This window comes from Hippoglossus stenolepis, chromosome 20 (genome assembly GCF_022539355.2).
Source record: "Hippoglossus stenolepis isolate QCI-W04-F060 chromosome 20, HSTE1.2, whole genome shotgun sequence".
NCBI lineage: Eukaryota > Metazoa > Chordata > Actinopteri > Pleuronectiformes > Pleuronectidae > Hippoglossus > Hippoglossus stenolepis.
Window position 1 is genome coordinate 20,937,299 of NC_061502.1, and position 20,122 is coordinate 20,957,420.

Genomic DNA, 20,122 nt, shown 5'->3' on the forward strand with positions numbered 1-20,122 from the left:
CCTAAGATAATTGAATTTCTTCACTCGGGCATCGACTCACTCCCAACCAAAAGGAGTAAACCACCATACTCCTTCACAAAAGCATTAACTCCACCTTGGAGGTACTGCCACTCATCCTTAGCTGCTTCACAATTGGTTGCAAACCACCCCAATATCTGCTGGAGGTTCTGGTCATCTTCCATGAGCAGAAAAATGTCTTTGAGATTACCCAACTCTGACATTCTCCTTGTCTGGCCCGCTCCTGTCTGTGAAGACCACAACCAGGAGGGATGACCAGGGACAACTCTGAATGGCCCATCAAACACTCCAAGGGAAACAGTCAAAAGCTCTTTCCATGTCCACAAAACAAGTGTAGACTTCATGAGCAAACTTCCATGACCCCTTGAGCCCAGCACCTCTGTATTAGCTTTCCTGGGAAAGCTAAGCTGTGTCACACCCTGAAAATCAGCATATGTCTTCCAGTCCCCCTTTTTATAAGGTTAGGTTGACTTCCAGTCCTCATGCTGTGCTAGATCTGCAAACAACATTACAAAATGTGTGTCAACCAAGACACAGCTTTAACTCGGAGATGCCTCCATCGCAGCACCTGAACGTGTTGCTTCTCTCCCACAGCAGGATCTGAAGGTTTCTGATTGGATGCACCCATAGACGTTGTCAACAGTGACAATGTCAGCAGAGTATTTGATGGAGCCGAGTACACTCGTAGTTTACTCTTCCAACACTAACAATGAATGCAGACGTGACTGAGAGAATAAGTTCTGTGTTAATGTTTCCTTCACAGAATTTATCAGGAAATCCCAGAGGTTCTCAGTGGTCAGTCGCTGCAGAAGAATCAAATCGACCTTGACTCCAAATTCATGGTGTGTAAATATACAAGAGTCATAAAATAAGCATTGTGCATGTTGCACTGTTTGTGATGTTTGTATGTGATTCTTCTGCAGCAGTTAGAGGAAAACATTATCCAATATATGAAAAACCAGCTGAAGAGATTCCAGAGGGCTCTGAGTCCCGACTGCTCAGAATACACGTACTTAGAGAGCCACTCTGAGGATGAGGGGATGATGTACGAAGACGATGACGAGCAGAGGAGGAGATGCAGAAAGGCCTTTCTGAGGATTACAGTGCACTTCCTCAGAAGAATGAAGCTAAATGAACTGGCTAACTCTCTAAAAAACAGTAAGACACTTTCAAGAGTTGTTTCACCTTTGACCAAACAAATCATGGCTGAGGCCCCGGTGAGAAGTATTCTGGTTACTATCAACTTCCTGACTTGCTCAGCTTGGTGTTTGCTTGTGATGGACAAAATCTACCATTTAATAGTCATCCAACCGAATGTCTACAAGTATTGTATCATTACTTGATATGAGCCAATGACCTGCTTTTGATGTTGTAATTACTGAATTAGTTTTTTCCCTGATAGCCAAACATAACTGTTTATCCTTAATCATTTTACTTGACTCTTCTCTCATTGGTTTAATTTGTTCTTTACTCAGGAACAAGAGCTGGAGTGTGTCAGCGGAAACTCAAGTCTAACTTGAAGGAGAAGTTCCAGTGTGTGTTCGAGGGGATCACTAGAGCAGGAAACCCAACCTTTCTGGATCAGATCTACACAGAGCTCTACATCACAGAGGGAGGCACTGGAGAGGTCAATAATGAACATGAGGTCAGACAGATTGAAACAGCATCCTGGAAACCAGACAGACCAGAAACAACCATCAGACAAGAAGACATCTTTAAAGCCACATCTGGAAGAGACGGACCAATCAGGACAGTTCTGACAAAGGGAGTGGCCGGCATTGGGAAAACCGTCCTAACACAGAAGTTCACCCTGGACTGGGCTGAAGACAGAGCCAACCCCGACATACAGTTCACATTTCCATTCACTTTCAGAGAGCTGAATGTGCTGAAGGAGAAGAAGTACAGCTTGGTGGAGCTCGTCCATCACTTCTTCACTGAAACCAAAGAAGCAGGAATCTGCAGGTTTGAAGAGTTCCAGGTCGTCTTCATCTTCGACGGTCTGGACGAGTGTCGACTTCCTCTGGACTTCCACAACACAGAGATCCTGACCGACATCACAGCGTCCACCTCAGTGGACGTGCTGCTGACGAACCTCATCAGGGGGAAACTGCTGCCCTCTGCTCGCCTCTGGATAACCACACGACCTGCGGCAGCCAATCAGATCCCTCCTGAGTGTGTGGACAGGGTGACGGAGGTCAGAGGGTTCACTGACCCTCAGAAGGAGGAGTACTTCAGGAAGAGGTTCAGCGACGAAAAACAGGCCAACACGATCATCGCTCACATCCAGACGTCACGAAGCCTCCACATCATGTGCCACATCCCGGTCTTCTGCTGGATCACTGCTACAGTTCTGAAGGACGTGTTGAAAACCAGAGAGGGGGGGGAGCTGCCCAAGACCCTGACGGAGATGTACATCCACTTCCTGGTGGTTCAGTCCAAACTGAAGAAGGTCAGGTACGACAGAGGAGCTGAGGCAGATCCACTCTGGAGTCGACAGAACAGGAAGATGATTGAGTCTCTGGGAAAACTGGCTTTTGAGCAGCTGCAGAAAGGAAACCTGATCTTCTATGAATCCGACCTGACAGAGTGTGACATCGATATCAGAGCCGCCTCCGTTTACTCAGGAGTGTTCACGCAGATCTTTAAAGAGGAGAAAGGCCTGTACCAGGACAAGGTGTTCTGCTTCGTCCACCTGAGCGTCCAGGAGTTTCTGGCTGCTCTTCACGTCCATCTGACCTTCATCAACTCTGGAGTCAATCTGATGTCCAAACAACAAGCAGCTTCACGGTTACCCAGAGTCTTTAAAGACAGAGTTAAACTAAACGTTCTCTATCAGAGTGCAGTGGACAAGGCCTTACAGAGTCCAAATGGACACCTGGACTTGTTCCTCCGTTTCCTCCTGGGTCTTTCAGTGCAGACCAATCAGAAACATCTACAAGGCCTGTTGACACAGACAGGAAGTAACGGACAGATAAAACAGAAAACAGTCCATTACATCAAGGAGAAGATCAGTCAGGATCTGTCTGTGGAGAGAAGCATCAACCTGTTCCACTGTCTGAATGAACTGAGTGACCGTTCTCTAGAGGAGGAGATCCAACAGTCCCTGAAATCAGGACGTCTCTCCACAGAGAAACTGTCTCCTGCTCAGTGGTCAGCTCTGAACTTCATCTTACTGTCATCAGGAAAAGATCTGGAGGTGTTTGACCTGAAGAAATACTCTGGTTCAGAGGAGGCTCTTCTCAGGCTGCTGCCGGTGGTCAAAGCCTCCAACAAAGCTCTGTAGGTGGATGAATACAATGATGTTACAACAATGTGATATTTAACTTTGTCACAACTAAAACATGTTCTTCATCACATATTCTTCTTCAGGCTGAGCGGCTGTAACCTCTCAGAGAGAAGTTGTAAAGCTCTGTCCTCAGTCCTCAGCTCTACGTCCTGCAGACTGACAGAACTGGACCTGAGTAACAATGACCTGCAGGATTCAGGAGTGAAGCTGCTGTCTGCAGGACTGAAGAGTCCACACTGCAAACTGGAAACTCTCAGGTCAGGAAACTAGAGGCTTTTCAAAAAATTATCATTTATTTTAAAGTTTCATGTAAAAAAGGTAGTGGACCGAAGAAGTATTTTAATAATAGTAGACATATTGACACAGTGGCCATTTTCCCTTCGTGCTCAGTGTGGGAAGCTCGATTGATGAAGGATTCAATTTATTTTTATTTCTTCCAAATGAAGTGTCTGCTGAGTTGTATCTGGTATCATTGTGAGGAAACGTTTTTCGTCTGTGTTCAGTCTGTCAGGTTGTCTGATCACAGACGAAAGCTGTGCCGCTCTAGCTTCTGCCCTGAGTGCCAACCACCTCCATCTGAGAGAACTGGACCTGAACAACAACAACCTGCAGGATTCAGGAGTGAAGCTACTGTCCGCTGGACTGGACGACCAGTACTGGAGACTGGACTGTCTTAAGTATGCACAGACACCTTCAGCTCACACACAATTTATTTGTCACACTAATTACCTGAAGTTGTCTGAAACAAAAAACTGTATCCAAACGTTCAGGCTGTTACTCTACTGGTAAACAGAGTTACTCTACTGGTAAAGAGAGTTACTCTACTGGTAAAGAGAGTTACTCTACTGGTAAACAGAGTTACTCTACTGGTAAACAGAGTTACTCTACTGGTAAAGAGAGTTACTCTACTGGTAAACAGAGTTACTCTACTGGTAAACAGAGTTACTCTACTGGTAAACAGAGTTACTCTACTGGTAAACAGAGTTACTCTACTGGTAAAGAGAGTTACTCTACTGGTAAACAGAGTTACTCTACTGGTAAAGAGAGTTACTCTACTGGTAAACAGAGTTACTCTACTGGTAAAGAGAGTTACTCTACTGGTAAACAGAGTTACTCTACTGGTAAAGAGAGTTACTCTACTGGTAAAGAGAGTTACTCTCCTGGTAAACAGAGTTACTCTACTGGTAAAGAGAGTTACTCTACTGGTAAACAGAGTTACTCTCCTGGTAAACAGAGTTACTCTACTGGTAAACAGAGTTACTCTCCTGGTAAACAGAGTTACTCTACTGGTAAAGAGAGTTACTCTACTGGTAAACAGAGTTACTCTCCTGGTAAACAGAGTTACTCTACTGGTAAAGAGAGTTACTCTACTGAAACAGAGTTACTCTACTGGTAAACAGAGTTACTCTACTGGTAAAGAGAGTTACTTCCTGGTAAACAGAGTTCTTGGTATCTGGTAAACAGAGTTACTCTTGGTAAAAGAGTTACTACTGGTAAAGAGTTACTCACTGGTACAGAGTTACTCTACTGGTAAAGAGAGTTACTCTACTGGTAAACAGAGTTACTCTCCTGGTAAACAGAGTTACTCTACTGGAAAGAGAGTTACTCTCTGGTAAACAGAGTTACTCTCCTGGTAAACAGAGTTACTCTACTGGTAAACGGAGTTACTCTCCTGGTAAAGGAGTTACTCTCCTGGTAAACAGAGTTACTCTCCTGGTAAACAGAGTTACTCTACTGGTAAACAGAGTTACTCTACTGGTAAAGAGAGTTACTCGGTAAACAGAGTTACTCTACTGGAAAGAGAGTTACTCTCCTGGAAAGGAGTTACTCTCCTGGTAAACAGAGTTACTCTCCTGGTAAACAGAGTTACTCTACTGGTAAAGAGAGTTACTCTACTGGTAAACAGAGTTACTCTACTGGTAAAGAGAGTTACTCTACTGGTAAACAGAGTTACTCTCCTGGTAAACAGAGTTACTCTACTGGTAAAGAGAGTTACTCTCCTGGTAAACAGAGTTACTCTACTGGTAAACGGAGTTACTCTCCTGGTAAAGGGAGTTACTCTCCTGGTAAACAGAGTTACTCTCCTGGTAAACAGAGTTACTCTACTGGTAAACAGAGTTACTCTACTGGTAAAGAGAGTTACTCTACTGGTAAAGAGAGTTACTCTCCTGGTAAACAGAGTTACTCTACTGGTAAAGAGAGTTACTCTCCTGGTAAAGAGAGTTACTCTCCTGGTAAACAGAGTTACTCTACTGGTAAACAGAGTTACTCTCCTGGTAAAGAGAGTTACTCTACTGGTAAAGAGAGTTACTCTACTGGTAAACAGAGTTACTCTCCTGGTAAACAGAGTTACTCTACTGGTAAAGGGAGTTACTCTACTGTAAAGAGAGTTACTTCCTGGAAAACAGAGTTACTCCTGGTAAACAGAGTTACTCTACTGGTAAACAGAGTTACTCTCTGGTAAACAGAGTTACTCTACTGGTAAAGGAGTTACTCTACTGGTAAAGAGAGTTACTCTCTGGTAAACAGAGTTACTCTACTGGTAAACAGAGTTACTCTACTGGTAAACAGAGTTACTCTACTGGTAAAGGAGTTACTCTACTGGTAAAGAGTTACTCTGCAAACAGAGTTACTCTACTGGTAAACAGAGTTACTCTCCTGGTAAACAGAGTTACTCTACTGGTAAAGGAGTTACTCTACTGGTAAAGAGAGTTACTCTACTGGTAAACAGAGTTACTCTCCTGGTAAAGAGAGTTACTCTACTGGTAAAGAGAGTTACTCTCCTGGTAAACAGAGTTACTCTACTGGTAAAGGGAGTTACTCTACTGGTAAAGAGAGTTACTCTACTGGTAAAGAGAGTTACTCTCCTGGTAAACAGAGTTACTCTCCTGGTAAAGAGAGTTACTCTACTGTAAAGAGAGTTACTCTCCTGGTAAACAGAGTTACTCTACTGGTAAAGGGAGTTACTCTACTGGTAAAGAGAGTTACTCTACTGGTAAACAGAGTTACTCTCCTGGTAAACAGAGTTACTCTCCTGGTAAACAGAGTTACTCTCCTGGTAAACAGAGTTACTCTACTGGTAAACAGAGTTACTCTCCTGGTAAAGAGAGTTACTCCTGGTAAACAGAGTTACTCTACTGGTAAAGAGAGTTACTCTACTGGTAAAGAGAGTTACTCTACTGGTAAACAGAGTTACTCTCCTGGTAAAGGAGTTACTCTACTGGTAAACAGAGTTACTCTCCTGGTAAACAGAGTTACTCTACTGGTAAAGAGAGTTACTCTCCTGGTAAACAGAGTTACTCTACTGGTAAAGAGAGTTACTCTACTGGTAAACAGAGTTACTCTCCTGGTAAACAGAGTTACTCTACTGGTAAAGAGAGTTACTCTCCTGGTAAACAGAGTTACTCTACTGGTAAACAGAGTTACTCTACTGGTAAACAGAGTTACTCTCCTGGTAAACAGAGTTACTCTACTGGTAAAGAGAGTTACTCTCTGGTAAACAGAGTTACTCTACTGGTAAACAGAGTTACTCTCCTGGTAAACAGAGTTATTCTACTGGTAAAGAGAGTTACTCTCCTCGTAAAGAGAGTTACTCTACTGGTAAAGAGAGTTACTCTACTGGTAAAGAGAGTTACTCTCCTGGTAAAGAGAGTTACTCTCCTGGTAAAGGGAGTTACTCTACTGGTATAGAGAGTTACTCTCCTGGTAAAGGGAGTTACTCTACTGGTATAGAGGGAGTTACTCTCCTGGTAAAGGGAGTTACTCTCCTGGTAAACAGAGTTACTCTCCTGGTATAGAGGGAGTTACTCTACTGGTATAGAGGGAGTTACTCTCCTGGTATAGAGAGAGTTACTCTCCTGGTATAGAGGGAGTTACTCTCCTGGTATAGAGAGTTACTCTCCTGGTATAGAGAGATTACTCTACTGGTATAGAGGGAGTTACTCTCCTGTATAGAGAGTTACTCTACTGGTATAGAGGAGTTACTCTCCTGGTATAGAGAGAGTTACTCTCCTGGTATAGAGGGAGTTACTCTCCTGGTATAGAGAGTTACTCTCCTGGTATAGAGAGAGTTACTCTCCTGGTATAGAGGGAGTTACTCTCCTGTATAGAGAGAGTTACTCTCCTGGTATAGAGGGAGTTACTCTCCTGGTATAGAGAGAGTTACTCTCCTGGTATAGAGGGAGTTACTCTCCTGTATAGAGAGTTACTCTCCTGTATAGAGAGAGTTACTCTCCTGGTATAGAGAGTTACTCTCCTGGTATAGAGGAGTTACTCTCCTGGTATAGAGGAGTTACTCTCCTGGTATAGAGGAGTTACTCTCCTGGTATAGAGGAGTACTCAAGAGGTTATCTGTATAGAGAGTTACTCTCCTGTATAGAGAGAGTTACTCTCCTGGTATAGAGGGAGTTACTCTCCTGGTATAGAGAGTTACTCTCCTGGTATAGAGAGAGTTACTCTCCTGGTATAGAGGGAGTTACTCTCCTGGTATAGAGAGTTACTCTCCTGGTATAGAGGGAGTTACTCTCCTGGTATAGGGAGTTACTCTCCTGTATAGAGGAGTTATCTCTGTATAGAGTCTCTCTGGTATAGAGTTACTCTCCTGGTATGGGAGTTACTCTCCTGTATAGAGAGTTACTCTCCTGGTATAAGGGAGTTACTCTCCTGGTATAGAGAGTTACTCTCCTGGTATAGAGAGTTACTCTCTGGTATAGAAGTTACTCTCCTGTATAGAGGAGTTACTCTCCTGGTATAGAGGAGTTACTCTCTGGTATAGAGGAGTTACTCTCCTGTATAGAGGAGTTACTCTGGAGGTTACTCTGGTATAGAGGAGTTACTCTCCTGTATAGAGGAGTTACTCTCCTGGTATAGAGGAGTTACTCTCCTGGTATAGAGAGAGTTACTCTCCTGGTATAGAGAGTTACTCTCCTGGTATAGAGGGAGTTACTCTACTGGTATAGAGGGAGTTACTCTCCTGTATAGAGAGAGTTACTCTCCTGGTATAGAGGAGTTACTCTGGTATAGAGAGTTACTCTCCTGGTATAGAGAGTTACTCTCTGGTATAGAGGTTACCTCTGGATAGAGAGAGTTACCCTGGTATAGAGAGTTACTCTCCTGTATAGAGGTTACTCTCTGGTATAGAGAGTTACTCTCCTGGTATAGAGAGTTACTCTCCTGTATAGAGAGTTACTCTCTATAGAGACAAGAGTTACCTCTTATAGAGGAGTTACTCTCCTGGTATAGAGGAGTTACTCTCCTGGTATAGAGGAGTTACTCTCCTGGTATAGAGGAGTTACTCTCCTGTATAGAGGTTAATCTCCTGTAGAGGAGTTACTCTCCTGTATAGAGAGTTACTCTCCTGGTATAGAGGGAGTTACTCTCCTGGTATAGAGAGTTACTCTCCTGGTATAGAGGGAGTTACTCTCCTGGTATAGAGGGAGTTACTCTCCTGGTATAGAGAGTTACTCTCCTGGTATAGAGGAGTTACTCTCCTGGTATAGAGGGAGTTACTCTCCTGTATAGGGAGTTACTCTCCTGGTATAAGAGTTACCTCCTGGTATAGAGAGTTACTCTCTGGTATAGAGTTACCTCCTGCCTGGTATAGAGTTACTTGATAGAGAGTTACCCTGGTAAAGAGTTACCTGGTATAGAGGGAGTTACTCTCCTGGTATAGAGGGAGTTACTCTCCTGGTATAGAGGGAGTTACTCTCCTGGTATAGAGGGAGTTACTCTCCTGGTATAGAGGGAGTTACTCTCTGGTATAGAGGAGTTACTCTCCTGTATAGAGGAGTTACTCTCCTGGTATAGAGGGAGTTACTCTCCTGGTATAGAGGAGTTACTCTCCTGGTATAGAGAGTTACTCTCTGGTATAGAGAGAGTTACTCTCTGGTATAGGAGTTACTCTCATGGTATAGAGGGAGTTACTCTCCTGGTATAGAGGGAGTTACTCTCCTGGTATAGAGGGAGTTACTCTCCAGCACAGAAAACCCTGAAGCTCCTGAAGCACCTCATCTGTTGTCTGGACAATACTTCCTCATCACTAACTATGTTTACATGAACACCAACATTTTCAGATTAACCAGATTAATTAATAATTAATTAATTGAAAAAGTCAAATTCACTTTGAGTCACATTCCAGAACGTTACAAAAATGGTTTAATGCTGCAGCCTCTGACTCCAACAAGAAATGTAGACGAAGGAGTAGAGTAAGAACTCTTGTTGTGATGGAAGTCATTCAAAAGTGAACGTTGTTAAATTGTTTCCGTTGTTAAAAAGAAGACGCTGGTCTGACTCTGTTTTCTCCTCCAGGGTGGACAATGGTGGAGAGCAGATGCTGACTCCTGGTCTGAGGAAATGTAAGCGTACATCAGTTTGATTCTGTCATTTCCTGTTTGATAAGTAGCTTTGACATTAAGACACAGGCCACCACCAGAAAACATAGTTGACAATGAGTAACAAGTGTTTATTTCTGGTCGTCAGTGGTAACGTTAGGAACACGGCTGCTGCTTTCGTCCTAAGAAACAACCAGAAGAATCATGATTTGAACTAGAACCCCTGAGAAGGCAGTAAAACGGAACCTGGTTGGATTAGCAAGTCAGCAGATTCTCTTAGTCACTAATATAGTAAATGTAAAGATGAGACATTCTTTTGGAAACGATGAAAAATGTTAGCAACTGGTTTGTCAATAATTTTTTTATAGGCTTCATATGGAAAAATAAACGTACCAGAATCTGAATGTCTCTAGTACACTTACCATAAAGTAAAGGAGCTTTAGAATGTCCAAATATAGTCTGGTACTATTGGGCTGCACAGCTTTGGCCTATTTTGCAAATATTTGTATTTACCAGGTTTCTGCATAAAATGTTTTGAGTTGAAGACGACTTAGTTTCATGGTGTTTGGCAGTAAGACGTTTTGGAGAGGAGTTAGAAGACAAAGGACATTCCTATGGACCCTGTATTACAAAAAGCAAAGGATATTGATAAACATGTCTCTTGGCAAAAGATCGATCATAATGTTTAGGAAAAAGTCTAATTCGTTATATGTGTGACATATTGACTTGGGCAACTTTTCCTTTTGAAAAAGTGACGTATATACGAAAAGGGAAACAAGAGACGTTTGAGTCCAAACCTTGATTGAGTGTTGGAGTCAAACTTACTCGAGTCAAAGTCTTTGGATTGATGAACGTGTGAGATAAAGTGTGAAGTAACGTGTGCTGCTGAGAGGAACAGGACATGTGACATCGGTTGATGGGTCGGATGGTTTGAGAGGTGATTAGATCTGACGGTGAAGCCGTGCTCCTGAGTCCAAGTTATTATTAGTTATTATTATTATCCAAGTTCATTCTTGTCAGTATGTGTCACTGGAAAACCTCAATAACACCACTCACTGCTAATCGATCAACAAACATTGAAACATCAGTTTGATGATGAACTGCTTCTTTGCTCCTTCCTCCTCCAGTTTCCTGTGACCTCACTCTCGACCCAATCACCGCTCACAGGAACCTCCGACTGTCTGACGGCTACAGGAAGCTGGAGCTGGTGAACGAGCAGCAGTCGTACCCTGATGACCCGGAAAGATTCGACATCTTCTGTCAGCTGCTGTGCAGAAATGGTCTGAGCGGTCGCTGTTACTGGGAGGTGGTGTGGAGTGGACAGGTTGACATCGCGGTGACTCTCAGAGGAATCAGAAGGAAAGGTTACAGAAAGGCCTGCAGGTTCGGAGGGAACGATCAGTCCTGGTGTCTGAGCTGCTCTGATTATTGTTATTCTGTGTGGCACAACAACACAGAAACACTCGTCCCTCTCCCCGCGGCCTCCATCTCCCACAGAGTGGGAGTGTATGTGGATTGTCTTGCCGGCATCTTGTCCTTCTACCGAGTTTCCTTGGACGCACCGATACACCTCCACACCTTCAACATCAAATTCACGAATCTTTTCTACCCTGGGTTCAGGGTGTGGTTTGGTTCAGTGTCTCTGTGCTCGGAGTAAAGGAAGTCACACTGTTGCCTAAAGAACTGAACAACCACTCAAAGCACTTTACACCACGAGTCACACACAAACCATTGTGGGGGTTGGATCGCATCTTTGCCAAGGACACGGACATGTGGACTGTACCAACCGGGGATCACACCACGGAGTTTCCAATCAGTCCGTCTGATCCCCTCTTCCTCCTCGGCCACAATCCTCCACACACAATCAGAAAAAGAAATTCATCCACGTATTTCCACAATTCATAATCTGGAATTTTCAGTGAGACAAATCAGACATTTGAATCCTCCAGTCAAGTAATGAAATCTTGTTTGGTATCATCCCATTATACTACGATACAATATATATTTATACACACACACACACACACACACACACATAATTACACTAACGCAAGTCTTTCTGTCACCTTGAATTAACTTAATTGATATATAATATATTGTTGTGCATATGATACCTTAAGCATGACACCATTAAATGGTGTGCCTTTGGGCATTCAATAAATTTGGTTATCAGAAAAATATATAATATTAATATTAAGAATATTAACATTAAATAATAACTTTAATTGATTAAAGTTACCTTGGGGCACCACCCTTCAAAGGAAGGGAAAAGATAGACAATTTATTGATTAAATCTCATGAAAGTACTAACTACAAATTTGGAACTCTGATTGATAATTAAATTAATAACTAAAACCAAAATTACCACATAAGTAGTTAGCAAAGTTGAAGGATATGGAGTTCTTGGCAGTGTAGAAGTTGGCAAAATCCACACCTATGCAACATTAATGAAGAAAACATTTGTGTTAAAGAAAACATTTATTATGAAAGTAATAAAAGTATAAACACACAAACTAACTAAAAGTGTACTTACTTTGTACAGATGTGTATGTGTGTGTGTCTATGTGAGTGAGTGTGCTTTCAAAATGGCGGCTGGCCACCATGAAACAAAGGACCCCCTGGAGTGTTGGGATCATGTGGTTGATGTCACATGTCTGTGTTAAGTTTGGGGAGATTCAGGCAGGTCTGCTTGAAGGTTGGTAGAGCTTGAGTAGGGAGGAAGTTTCCCTGGCTGGGTGAGCTGGAGAGCTACACCTCTCCTCCAGGAGAAGAGAGTAGAAGGAGAAAGAAGAGAGAGGGAACTGGGCTCATATTGGCCTGGTGGCCTCATGGGTCATGGGGCCCAGAGTGACCAATGGCGGTTGAAAGTTGTGTCCAGGGGCAGTTTTCACACCTCGGGGTGAAGCTGAAGCCTCTGGGAGACTGAGTTCTGGAGGCTCTCCTTTGTCTTCAGAACAAAGAAACATGTGGTCAGACTTTGGCTTCACATGTAGGCCCAACTATAGTTCACAAATACTTGGTCCCAACAATATATTATTATTATATAGCAAAGACAGTTTATCAAGTTCAATAAATTACTTTATATCATTTCATCACTTTCTGAATTGTTTTCACTTTGAACAGTTGTTTTTATTCTCTCTCTCTAAAACTGCTGTTAAGCAAAGGGGACATAGCATGCAAATTCCACTTTGTTAGTGCTTCTCCAGGTTAATGTGGGTATCTGGCTCATGTCTACCAACCCAAACACTCTGGGGAAAAAACACTCGCGCGTTTTGTTATAGTTCCTCTAAGTCAGAAACGTCATGCTTGAGCGACTCGATTGCGCTTCCTGGGTATTGTGTCGTAACAATACACTGGAAGTCTCCCTACATGGTCTTGACACTTCCGCAGTGTTCAGCGCTACTGTAACCCCCGAACCCCGACATTCAACGGGTACAACAACAAGCGGAGAAAGCAGAATCGCGGGCTGACCTTATATATACAGTCTATGGGGCTGACCAGCGGAGAAATGCTCGTCCCGTGTGAACAGCCAGGCGGCTGCGCGCTTGAGAACGGCGCTGTGTGGAAGACTTCCGCAGTGTTCAGCTCTACTGTATGCCGGGTTACAGTGTTTACTTGCACGGCAAAGTAGTTCCGCCGGGTTACAGTAGTTACGCCGGGTTACAGTAGTTACGCCGGGTTACATTATTTAATTATGTGATTGGGAAAATTAAAACTCCAGGACAACAAGGGGAATACAAAGTATGGGATGCATATTTGATAATTTATATCATATAAAATATGTAATTTATATCGTTTAAAATCATGGGGAGAGGGGGAGGGGGAGCTGGCTCATTAGCATTTAAAGGAACAGGCACTCAAAACAGGTCACTCTGTGGAGGGCTGTTTTATACAGGGTAAAAGGAGCTGTTTTATATGATCCTTGTGGTATTTTGACCAAAGTATGTTACAGACATTTCATTAAGACCCCAAGGAACCATATCAACTTGTGGTAAAATGGGCATGCTATGTCCCCTTTAAGCAAATTAAACATTGTAAACAGACAAAATCTGTAATTTCTCCATAAATGATTCTCTAAAGAACAACTGTTATTATTTAATATAAAATAAATTTAGCTTCATTGTTTGTCCATATATATAATGAACTGAATGAGTAAACGCATAGAAGGTGAACTGTTGTTCTGAAGCACTGAAACATTTAGTTGTTTCAAATGAACGACTGTATATAAAGATGATCAGTGACTGTATATAAAGACCATCAGTGACTGTATATAAAGATGATCACTGACTGTATATAAAGACCTTCAGTGACTGTATATAAAGATGATCAGTGACTGTATATAAAGACAGTGACTGAGACTTATAAAGACCATCATGACTGTATATAAAGATGATCACTGACTGTATATAAAGCTGACTGTATAAAGATGATCAGTGACTGTATATAAAGACCATCAGTGACTGTATATAAAGATGATCACTGACTGTATATAAAGACCTTCAGTGACTGTATATAAAGATGATCAGTGACTGTATATAAGATGATCAGTGACTGTATAAGATGCAGTGACTGTATAAAAACCTGATGACTGATGAAGATATCGTTGTTATAAAGAGGATCAGACTTATATAAAGATGATCAGTGAAAGCATTTATGTGACTATATAAGAGATCATGACTGTAAAAGATGATCATCTGTATATAAGGATCAGGAGTATAGATCAGTGACTGTATATAAAGATGATCAGTGTCTGTATATAAAGATGATCAGTGACTGTATATAAAGAGGATCAGTGACTGTATATAAAGATGATCAGTGACTGTATATAAAGACCATCAGTGACTGTATATAAAGATGATCACTGACTGTATATAAAGACCTTCAGTGACTGTATATAAAGATGATCAGTGACTGTATATAAAGATGATCAGTGACTGTATATAAAGATGATCAGTGACTGTATTTAAAGAACTTATACAAGTTTAAATGTTGATATCTTCTTCTTTTAATATATATATATATATTATATTTGTTATCTATATTCATAGCTTGTTCAGTACAGTCCCTGTGTATTCAGTACCCCCTCCACCCGTAGATAAAGAGGCGCCTGTGACTGAGCAGTCGATGAACTTTGTCCCTCAGATAGAACCTGATGGTTCAGTAGGAACCAAACGTTTCTCTTCATATTTTCAGTCAAGTCCAACATGGCAGAAAGGAGAGCGGCGGCGGCGGTGGCGTCCGCACAGCCGGACTTCCTGCAGTTTAATGATCTGGCCTGTGAGACGGTCGGTGGGAGGGTGAGTTGCCTTTTATACAGAGCAGAAATACATTCAAATATCATTTAAACACACATATATATATATAAATAACAGCTGATTCAGTCAAGATACAGAACGTTCTGAGGTTTGGACAAAACAAACACTGAAGTTTTAAATGTGATGTCTCACGATCTTCACAAAAGTTTCACAAAATTCCCAAAATTACATTTTCCTGTTCATATTTCTATTTCAAAAACAAATTGTAAACAGTTTGTCCTAAAATGTTGAACTATTCCTTTCAAATACTGATTAGTGTAGCTTTAATATGGATTAAAAAAAAAGAGAACTTCTGTTTTGCATTAATTCAGTTGATGATAAATTCTGGCAAAGTGACGGCTTCGTGGTTTTTCTCCAGGTAATCTTTGCTACAGACGAGTGGTTCGCTCCTGCTGCCAACCTGCTGAAGGTACAACCATCAATATTCAATAATCAGTGATCAGAGTTCAGGACGACAAATATATCATTTGTTTCTTTATTCAAATTTCTGAAATGGTTCCTCGCTGTAGTTTTAACAACTGGTGCATGTCAAGGACTTTTTTCAGCATTGGATTAATCTTTATTTGTTGTAAGAAGAAAAACAGAAAATCACCAAGTTAAGTGGTTCATCTTTGTTCGTCGAGCAAATATTCTGTTTCCGAACCTGTTATGTCTGCGTTCGTGCAGCGAGAGGCGCCACAGTTCATCCCGACTGCCTTCACTGACTTCGGAAAGTGGATGGACGGATGGGAGACGAGGAGGAAGAGAACGCCCGGTCAGTGTTTGTGAATTATGTTAAAAACTGTACCAACTTTTAACTTAACACAATTTAAACTGGCTCCTCCCACCAAATAATAAAATCGAACCTCCGATAATAAGGGAGGTGTCGACAGACGAGAACACGTTCAGATTTTGTCACACAGGATTTTAAAGAACCCGACTGAGATCAAAGTCCGACAGCTTCAAAAAGTCTGATCTTAAGATCTTAAGACTTTATCTCGACTTCAGCGACAGATCAAATAAAATGAGACAAAGTTCAATGAGAATCAGAATTTTATTTACCAGCAGGTTTACACATACAAGGAAGTTGCACAAGTATAAATATACCAGGTAAGGGATTGTGCAATATGTTGAAGGTAAGTACTAGAGACTGGATTGTGCAAAGTACAGTTATTCCATTATTGTCCACAGGAAGTAAAAGTGTCACAGTCACAGGGACATCAGTGCAGTTGAAGGGTCCCAGGTCTTGTTGATGAGGAGCAGCGGTCGGGAAGAAACTGTTTTCATGGCTTGAGGTTTTGGTCCTGATGACCCGCAGCCTTCTGCCAAAGGGAAGTGGCTCTAAGAGTCCATGACCAGGGTGGGAGCGGTCGGCCACAATCTTACCTGCACGCCTCAGAGTCCTGGAGACGTTCAGGTCCCGGAGACGTTCAGGTCCCGGAGACGTTCAGGTCCCGGAGACGTTCAGGTCCTGCAGAGAGGACAGGTTGCAGCCAAGCACCTTCTCTGATGCGTTGTAGTCCTTGGCTGTAGCAGCAGTGGACTCGATGATGAGAGTGTAGAAGTTCACCATCATCAGCTTTGGTAGGTTGAACTTCTCAGCTGCAGCAGGAAGTGCTCCCTCTGCTGGATGTGGGGAGGGAGCCGGTGTTCAGCTCCCACTTCAGGTCCTGGGTGATGAAGGTGCCCAGGAGGCAAAGTGACTCCACTGGAGACTCACACAGGGTGATGGGGCGACTTGGCCTCAGTCATCTCCACTGTCTTCAGAGCGTTGAGCTCCAAGTGGTTGTTGCTGCTCCAGGTCACCAGGTGGTCAATCTCCAACCTGTGAGCAGACCCGTCCCCACCAGAGATGAGTCCGATGAGGGTGGTGTTGTCTGGAACTTCAGGAGTTTGATGGACTGGTGACTGGAGGTGTTGGTGTACAGGGAGAAGAGCGGAGGAGAAAGAACGCAGCCTTGAGGGGATCAGGTGAGGTTCTACTTATTGTTGTGTTTTTCTGACCCTCTGTTGAAGGTCACGACTGGTGCATCGTGCAGCTGGGCGTCCCGGGGCTGATCCATGGCCTTGACATCGACACGTCCTTCTTCACGGGAAACCACTCGCCCTTCGTCTCCATCCAGGCCGGCTCTCTGGGTACAGACGGCTCCTTCCTCTCTCATCTTCATCTCTGTTATCTGACTCCTCACATCCGTTGTGAAGCTTTAATTAAACCAGAGTAGCTTGTGATGTTCCTCAGAGTTTTTAGATTTACATGAATATAATATTTAAGAATCATTTTCATTTGACTTTGGGTTTATGAACAAACAGTAAAGACACAACAGTTTGAGTTGTAAACAAATCACAAAATAAAATGTCGACCCGGGAACTAAAGATCGCCCCCCATCCCTCACCAGACCACGCCCCCACCCTCAGCCTGGAGGGAGACCGAACCGGCATGGCCGCCTCTGAAACTCAGCTGTCTGATGTCGTCAAGGTAACCTTGACAGGGGGATGTCACCACAGTTCGTCACCGTGGCAACATGACAATGATTTGAGCTGACTGATTGCCAGTTGACATGTGGTTTGATTGACAGCTGGCCTCGGAGGCGTGGCCAGGGCTGGTGGGTGTGTCCGAGCTGAAACCTGGATACTGCGACAGTTGTCATAACTACTTCAAGGTCAACTTCAAACACAGAGTCACACACCTGCGTCTCAACATGTATCCAGGTACACACACACACACACACACACACACACACACACACAGACACACACACACACACACACACACACACACACACACACACACACACACACACACACACAGACACACACACACACACACACACACACACACACACACACACACACACACACACACACACACACACAGACACACACACACACACACACACACACACACACACACACACACACACACACACACAGACACACACACACACACAGACACACACACACACACACACACACACACACACACACACACACACACACACACACACACACACACACACACCTAATTCAAACATGATTCAAACTAAATGCCTAACCCGGACCCTGACCCTAAAACCAAGTCTTAACCCTCAAACAAGACTTTGAAAAGGGGAGGACTTTCAAAATGTCCTCACAAAGATACAAGTACAGTCAGACAGTTTAATACTGTACAGAGCGCATGTGTGTCCTCAGATGGGGGGATATCCAGACTACGTGTGTATGGCATCGGGCAGAGAGACTGGTCGTCTGTCTCCACCAACCAGGATGTCGATCTGATGGCTTTGACCAATGGGGGAGTCTGCCTCGGCTACAGCGACGCCCACTTTGGCCATCCACGCAACATGATTGGTTGGAATCAATGGGATTTGTTTGCACATGAGCTTTTTGTTGCTGCACATGTTTCGTTCTTGGTGTCGGTGAAGGACATAATGTGCTGCTCCTGGTAACGTGTGATGTGTCCACAGGACTCGGCCGAGCTGCCAACATGGCGGACGGATGGGAAACAGCTCGCAGGCTGGACAGACCAAAACACCTGAAGGTTTAACCACAAACACAAAAAACTGAACTTTACAAAAAACGGATACTTACTGTCTCAAATTAAGTTTAAACTGTCAATTAGCAAATGTAACAAAAACATCCTCACTGTCGAAGAAGGTCCTCATTGTTCAAAACCGTCCATGTGTCAGATTGTAAATAAAGTTTCCGTTTTGTGACTCCGTCCCTGTCATCTGTGTCCCTGCTGGTCGTTTTGCAGGTGGACCAGCGGGGGATCCTGGAGGTGCCTGGCTGGGAGTGGGCGGTGTTTCGTCTTGGTCGTCCCGGAGTGATCAGCAGCATCGAAGTTGACACCAACCACTTCAAAGGTGGAGGGACGTCTCTGCTGCTTTTATAAAGAATTACACTGACATTAATATTTGACAATGATGTTTGTCCGTCCAGGTAACTTCCCGGACTCCTGCAGGATTGAGGCATGTACTCTGACACCTGAGGACGAGGCTCAGAGCATCGCGACTAGGTGGAGGTCTCTGAAATGGCAGATCCTTCTTCCCCCTCAGAAAGTAGGTTCCAGGTTCTGAAGTCATGTCTCAAACTGAACTGTCTGCACATTTCCTGTAGTTAGTGTTTGTGAAGCAGCAGCAGCAGGTTGTCGGGTCCGACTCGTTCAAACAGGAACATGTGGGAACATCCAGGCGAGGGGCGGAGCCTGTAGAGCAGCAGGGGCGGAGCCTGTAGAGCAGCAGGAGGCCGGACATGACGTATAAACTCTGCTGTGGAAAGATCAGTGTTGTTGTTTACAGCTCATCCACACCGGCGTCGGCCCTCATCACCAGAAGATCTGGAACCTGTAAGTGGACGTCTTCGTCTTCTACGTGTACGGCTCCTCTTCTTCATCCTGAGATGTTTGTGTTCTTCCAGCTTCACGTCCGTCACGTGTTAGAAACCTCATCAACACGTCCACTCGCTCACTGGGAAGCTTCAGGACATTGTCCTGCTGTCTCCTCACATGGACTCACTCTGACATGTTACACACATTTTACTAGGAGGCTGCAGGAGAAGATCCAGAACATGTCCAGAGACACAGACTCAGACATTTGTTCTCACACACAGAACCTGCAGAACATGTGAGGAACATGTCAGGAACACGTCAGGAACACATCAGGAACACATCAGGATGTAGTGACTTGACCTGATTCCTTTGTCTCTTTGTCTCTGCTGCAGCTCCGTCCTCATCACAGACATCTCTACGGCGAGGCAGAGCTGACGCTGACTCAGCCCATCAGCCACATACGTTTGGTCATTGCCCCGGATGGAGGGGTCAGCCGGCTGCGGCTCTGGGGTCGACCTGTGCTGATCACTGCAGCTTCGACCAATCAGCCGACAGCAGATTCCAAACTCTGAAACACAAACAGAGGCTTCGATCCGCAGTTTGTTTAGGAACAAATAAAACACAAAGCCACATGACAGTCTGGTGGTCATTCATACAGAAAACATCAACTGTGACATCACACAACTTTACAGCTTCATATTAAATCTTTCTTCTTCAGTCAAACACAAAAGTTCATCGAGTCTAAACTTTGTTATTTATAGAAAACAGAGTGTGAGAGTGATCACGACGTCGATGTAGGATCAAGTGTTGAAACTGAACTCATGCTGGTGGAATTGTAAACATCGACTCTCGGTCATAAAGAGGCAGTGAT

General features: G+C 43.6%; 2 protein-coding genes across 2 annotated transcripts; both read left to right on the forward strand.

The window, feature by feature from the left end:
- The first annotated feature begins 842 nt into the window (after window positions 1–842).
- Window positions 843–11,290, forward strand: LOC118104004 (NLR family CARD domain-containing protein 3-like). Its single transcript, XM_035151037.2, has 7 exons — window positions 843–860; window positions 942–1,176; window positions 1,494–3,297; window positions 3,388–3,561; window positions 3,808–3,981; window positions 9,611–9,657; window positions 10,761–11,290. The coding sequence occupies exons 1-7, from the start codon at window positions 858–860 to the stop codon at window positions 11,288–11,290; spliced, it is 2,967 nt and encodes a 988-aa protein (XP_035006928.2). The 5' UTR covers window positions 843–857.
- Window positions 11,291–14,799: 3,509 nt separating this feature from the next.
- On the forward strand, window positions 14,800–19,888 carry allc (allantoicase). Its single transcript, XM_035151082.1, has 11 exons — window positions 14,800–14,930; window positions 15,307–15,357; window positions 15,615–15,702; window positions 16,944–17,063; window positions 17,324–17,403; window positions 17,504–17,636; window positions 18,117–18,272; window positions 18,389–18,462; window positions 18,679–18,787; window positions 18,864–18,982; window positions 19,644–19,888. The coding sequence occupies exons 1-11, from the start codon at window positions 14,838–14,840 to the stop codon at window positions 19,821–19,823; spliced, it is 1,203 nt and encodes a 400-aa protein (XP_035006973.1). The 5' UTR covers window positions 14,800–14,837; the 3' UTR covers window positions 19,824–19,888.
- The last annotated feature ends 234 nt before the right edge of the window (window positions 19,889–20,122 follow it).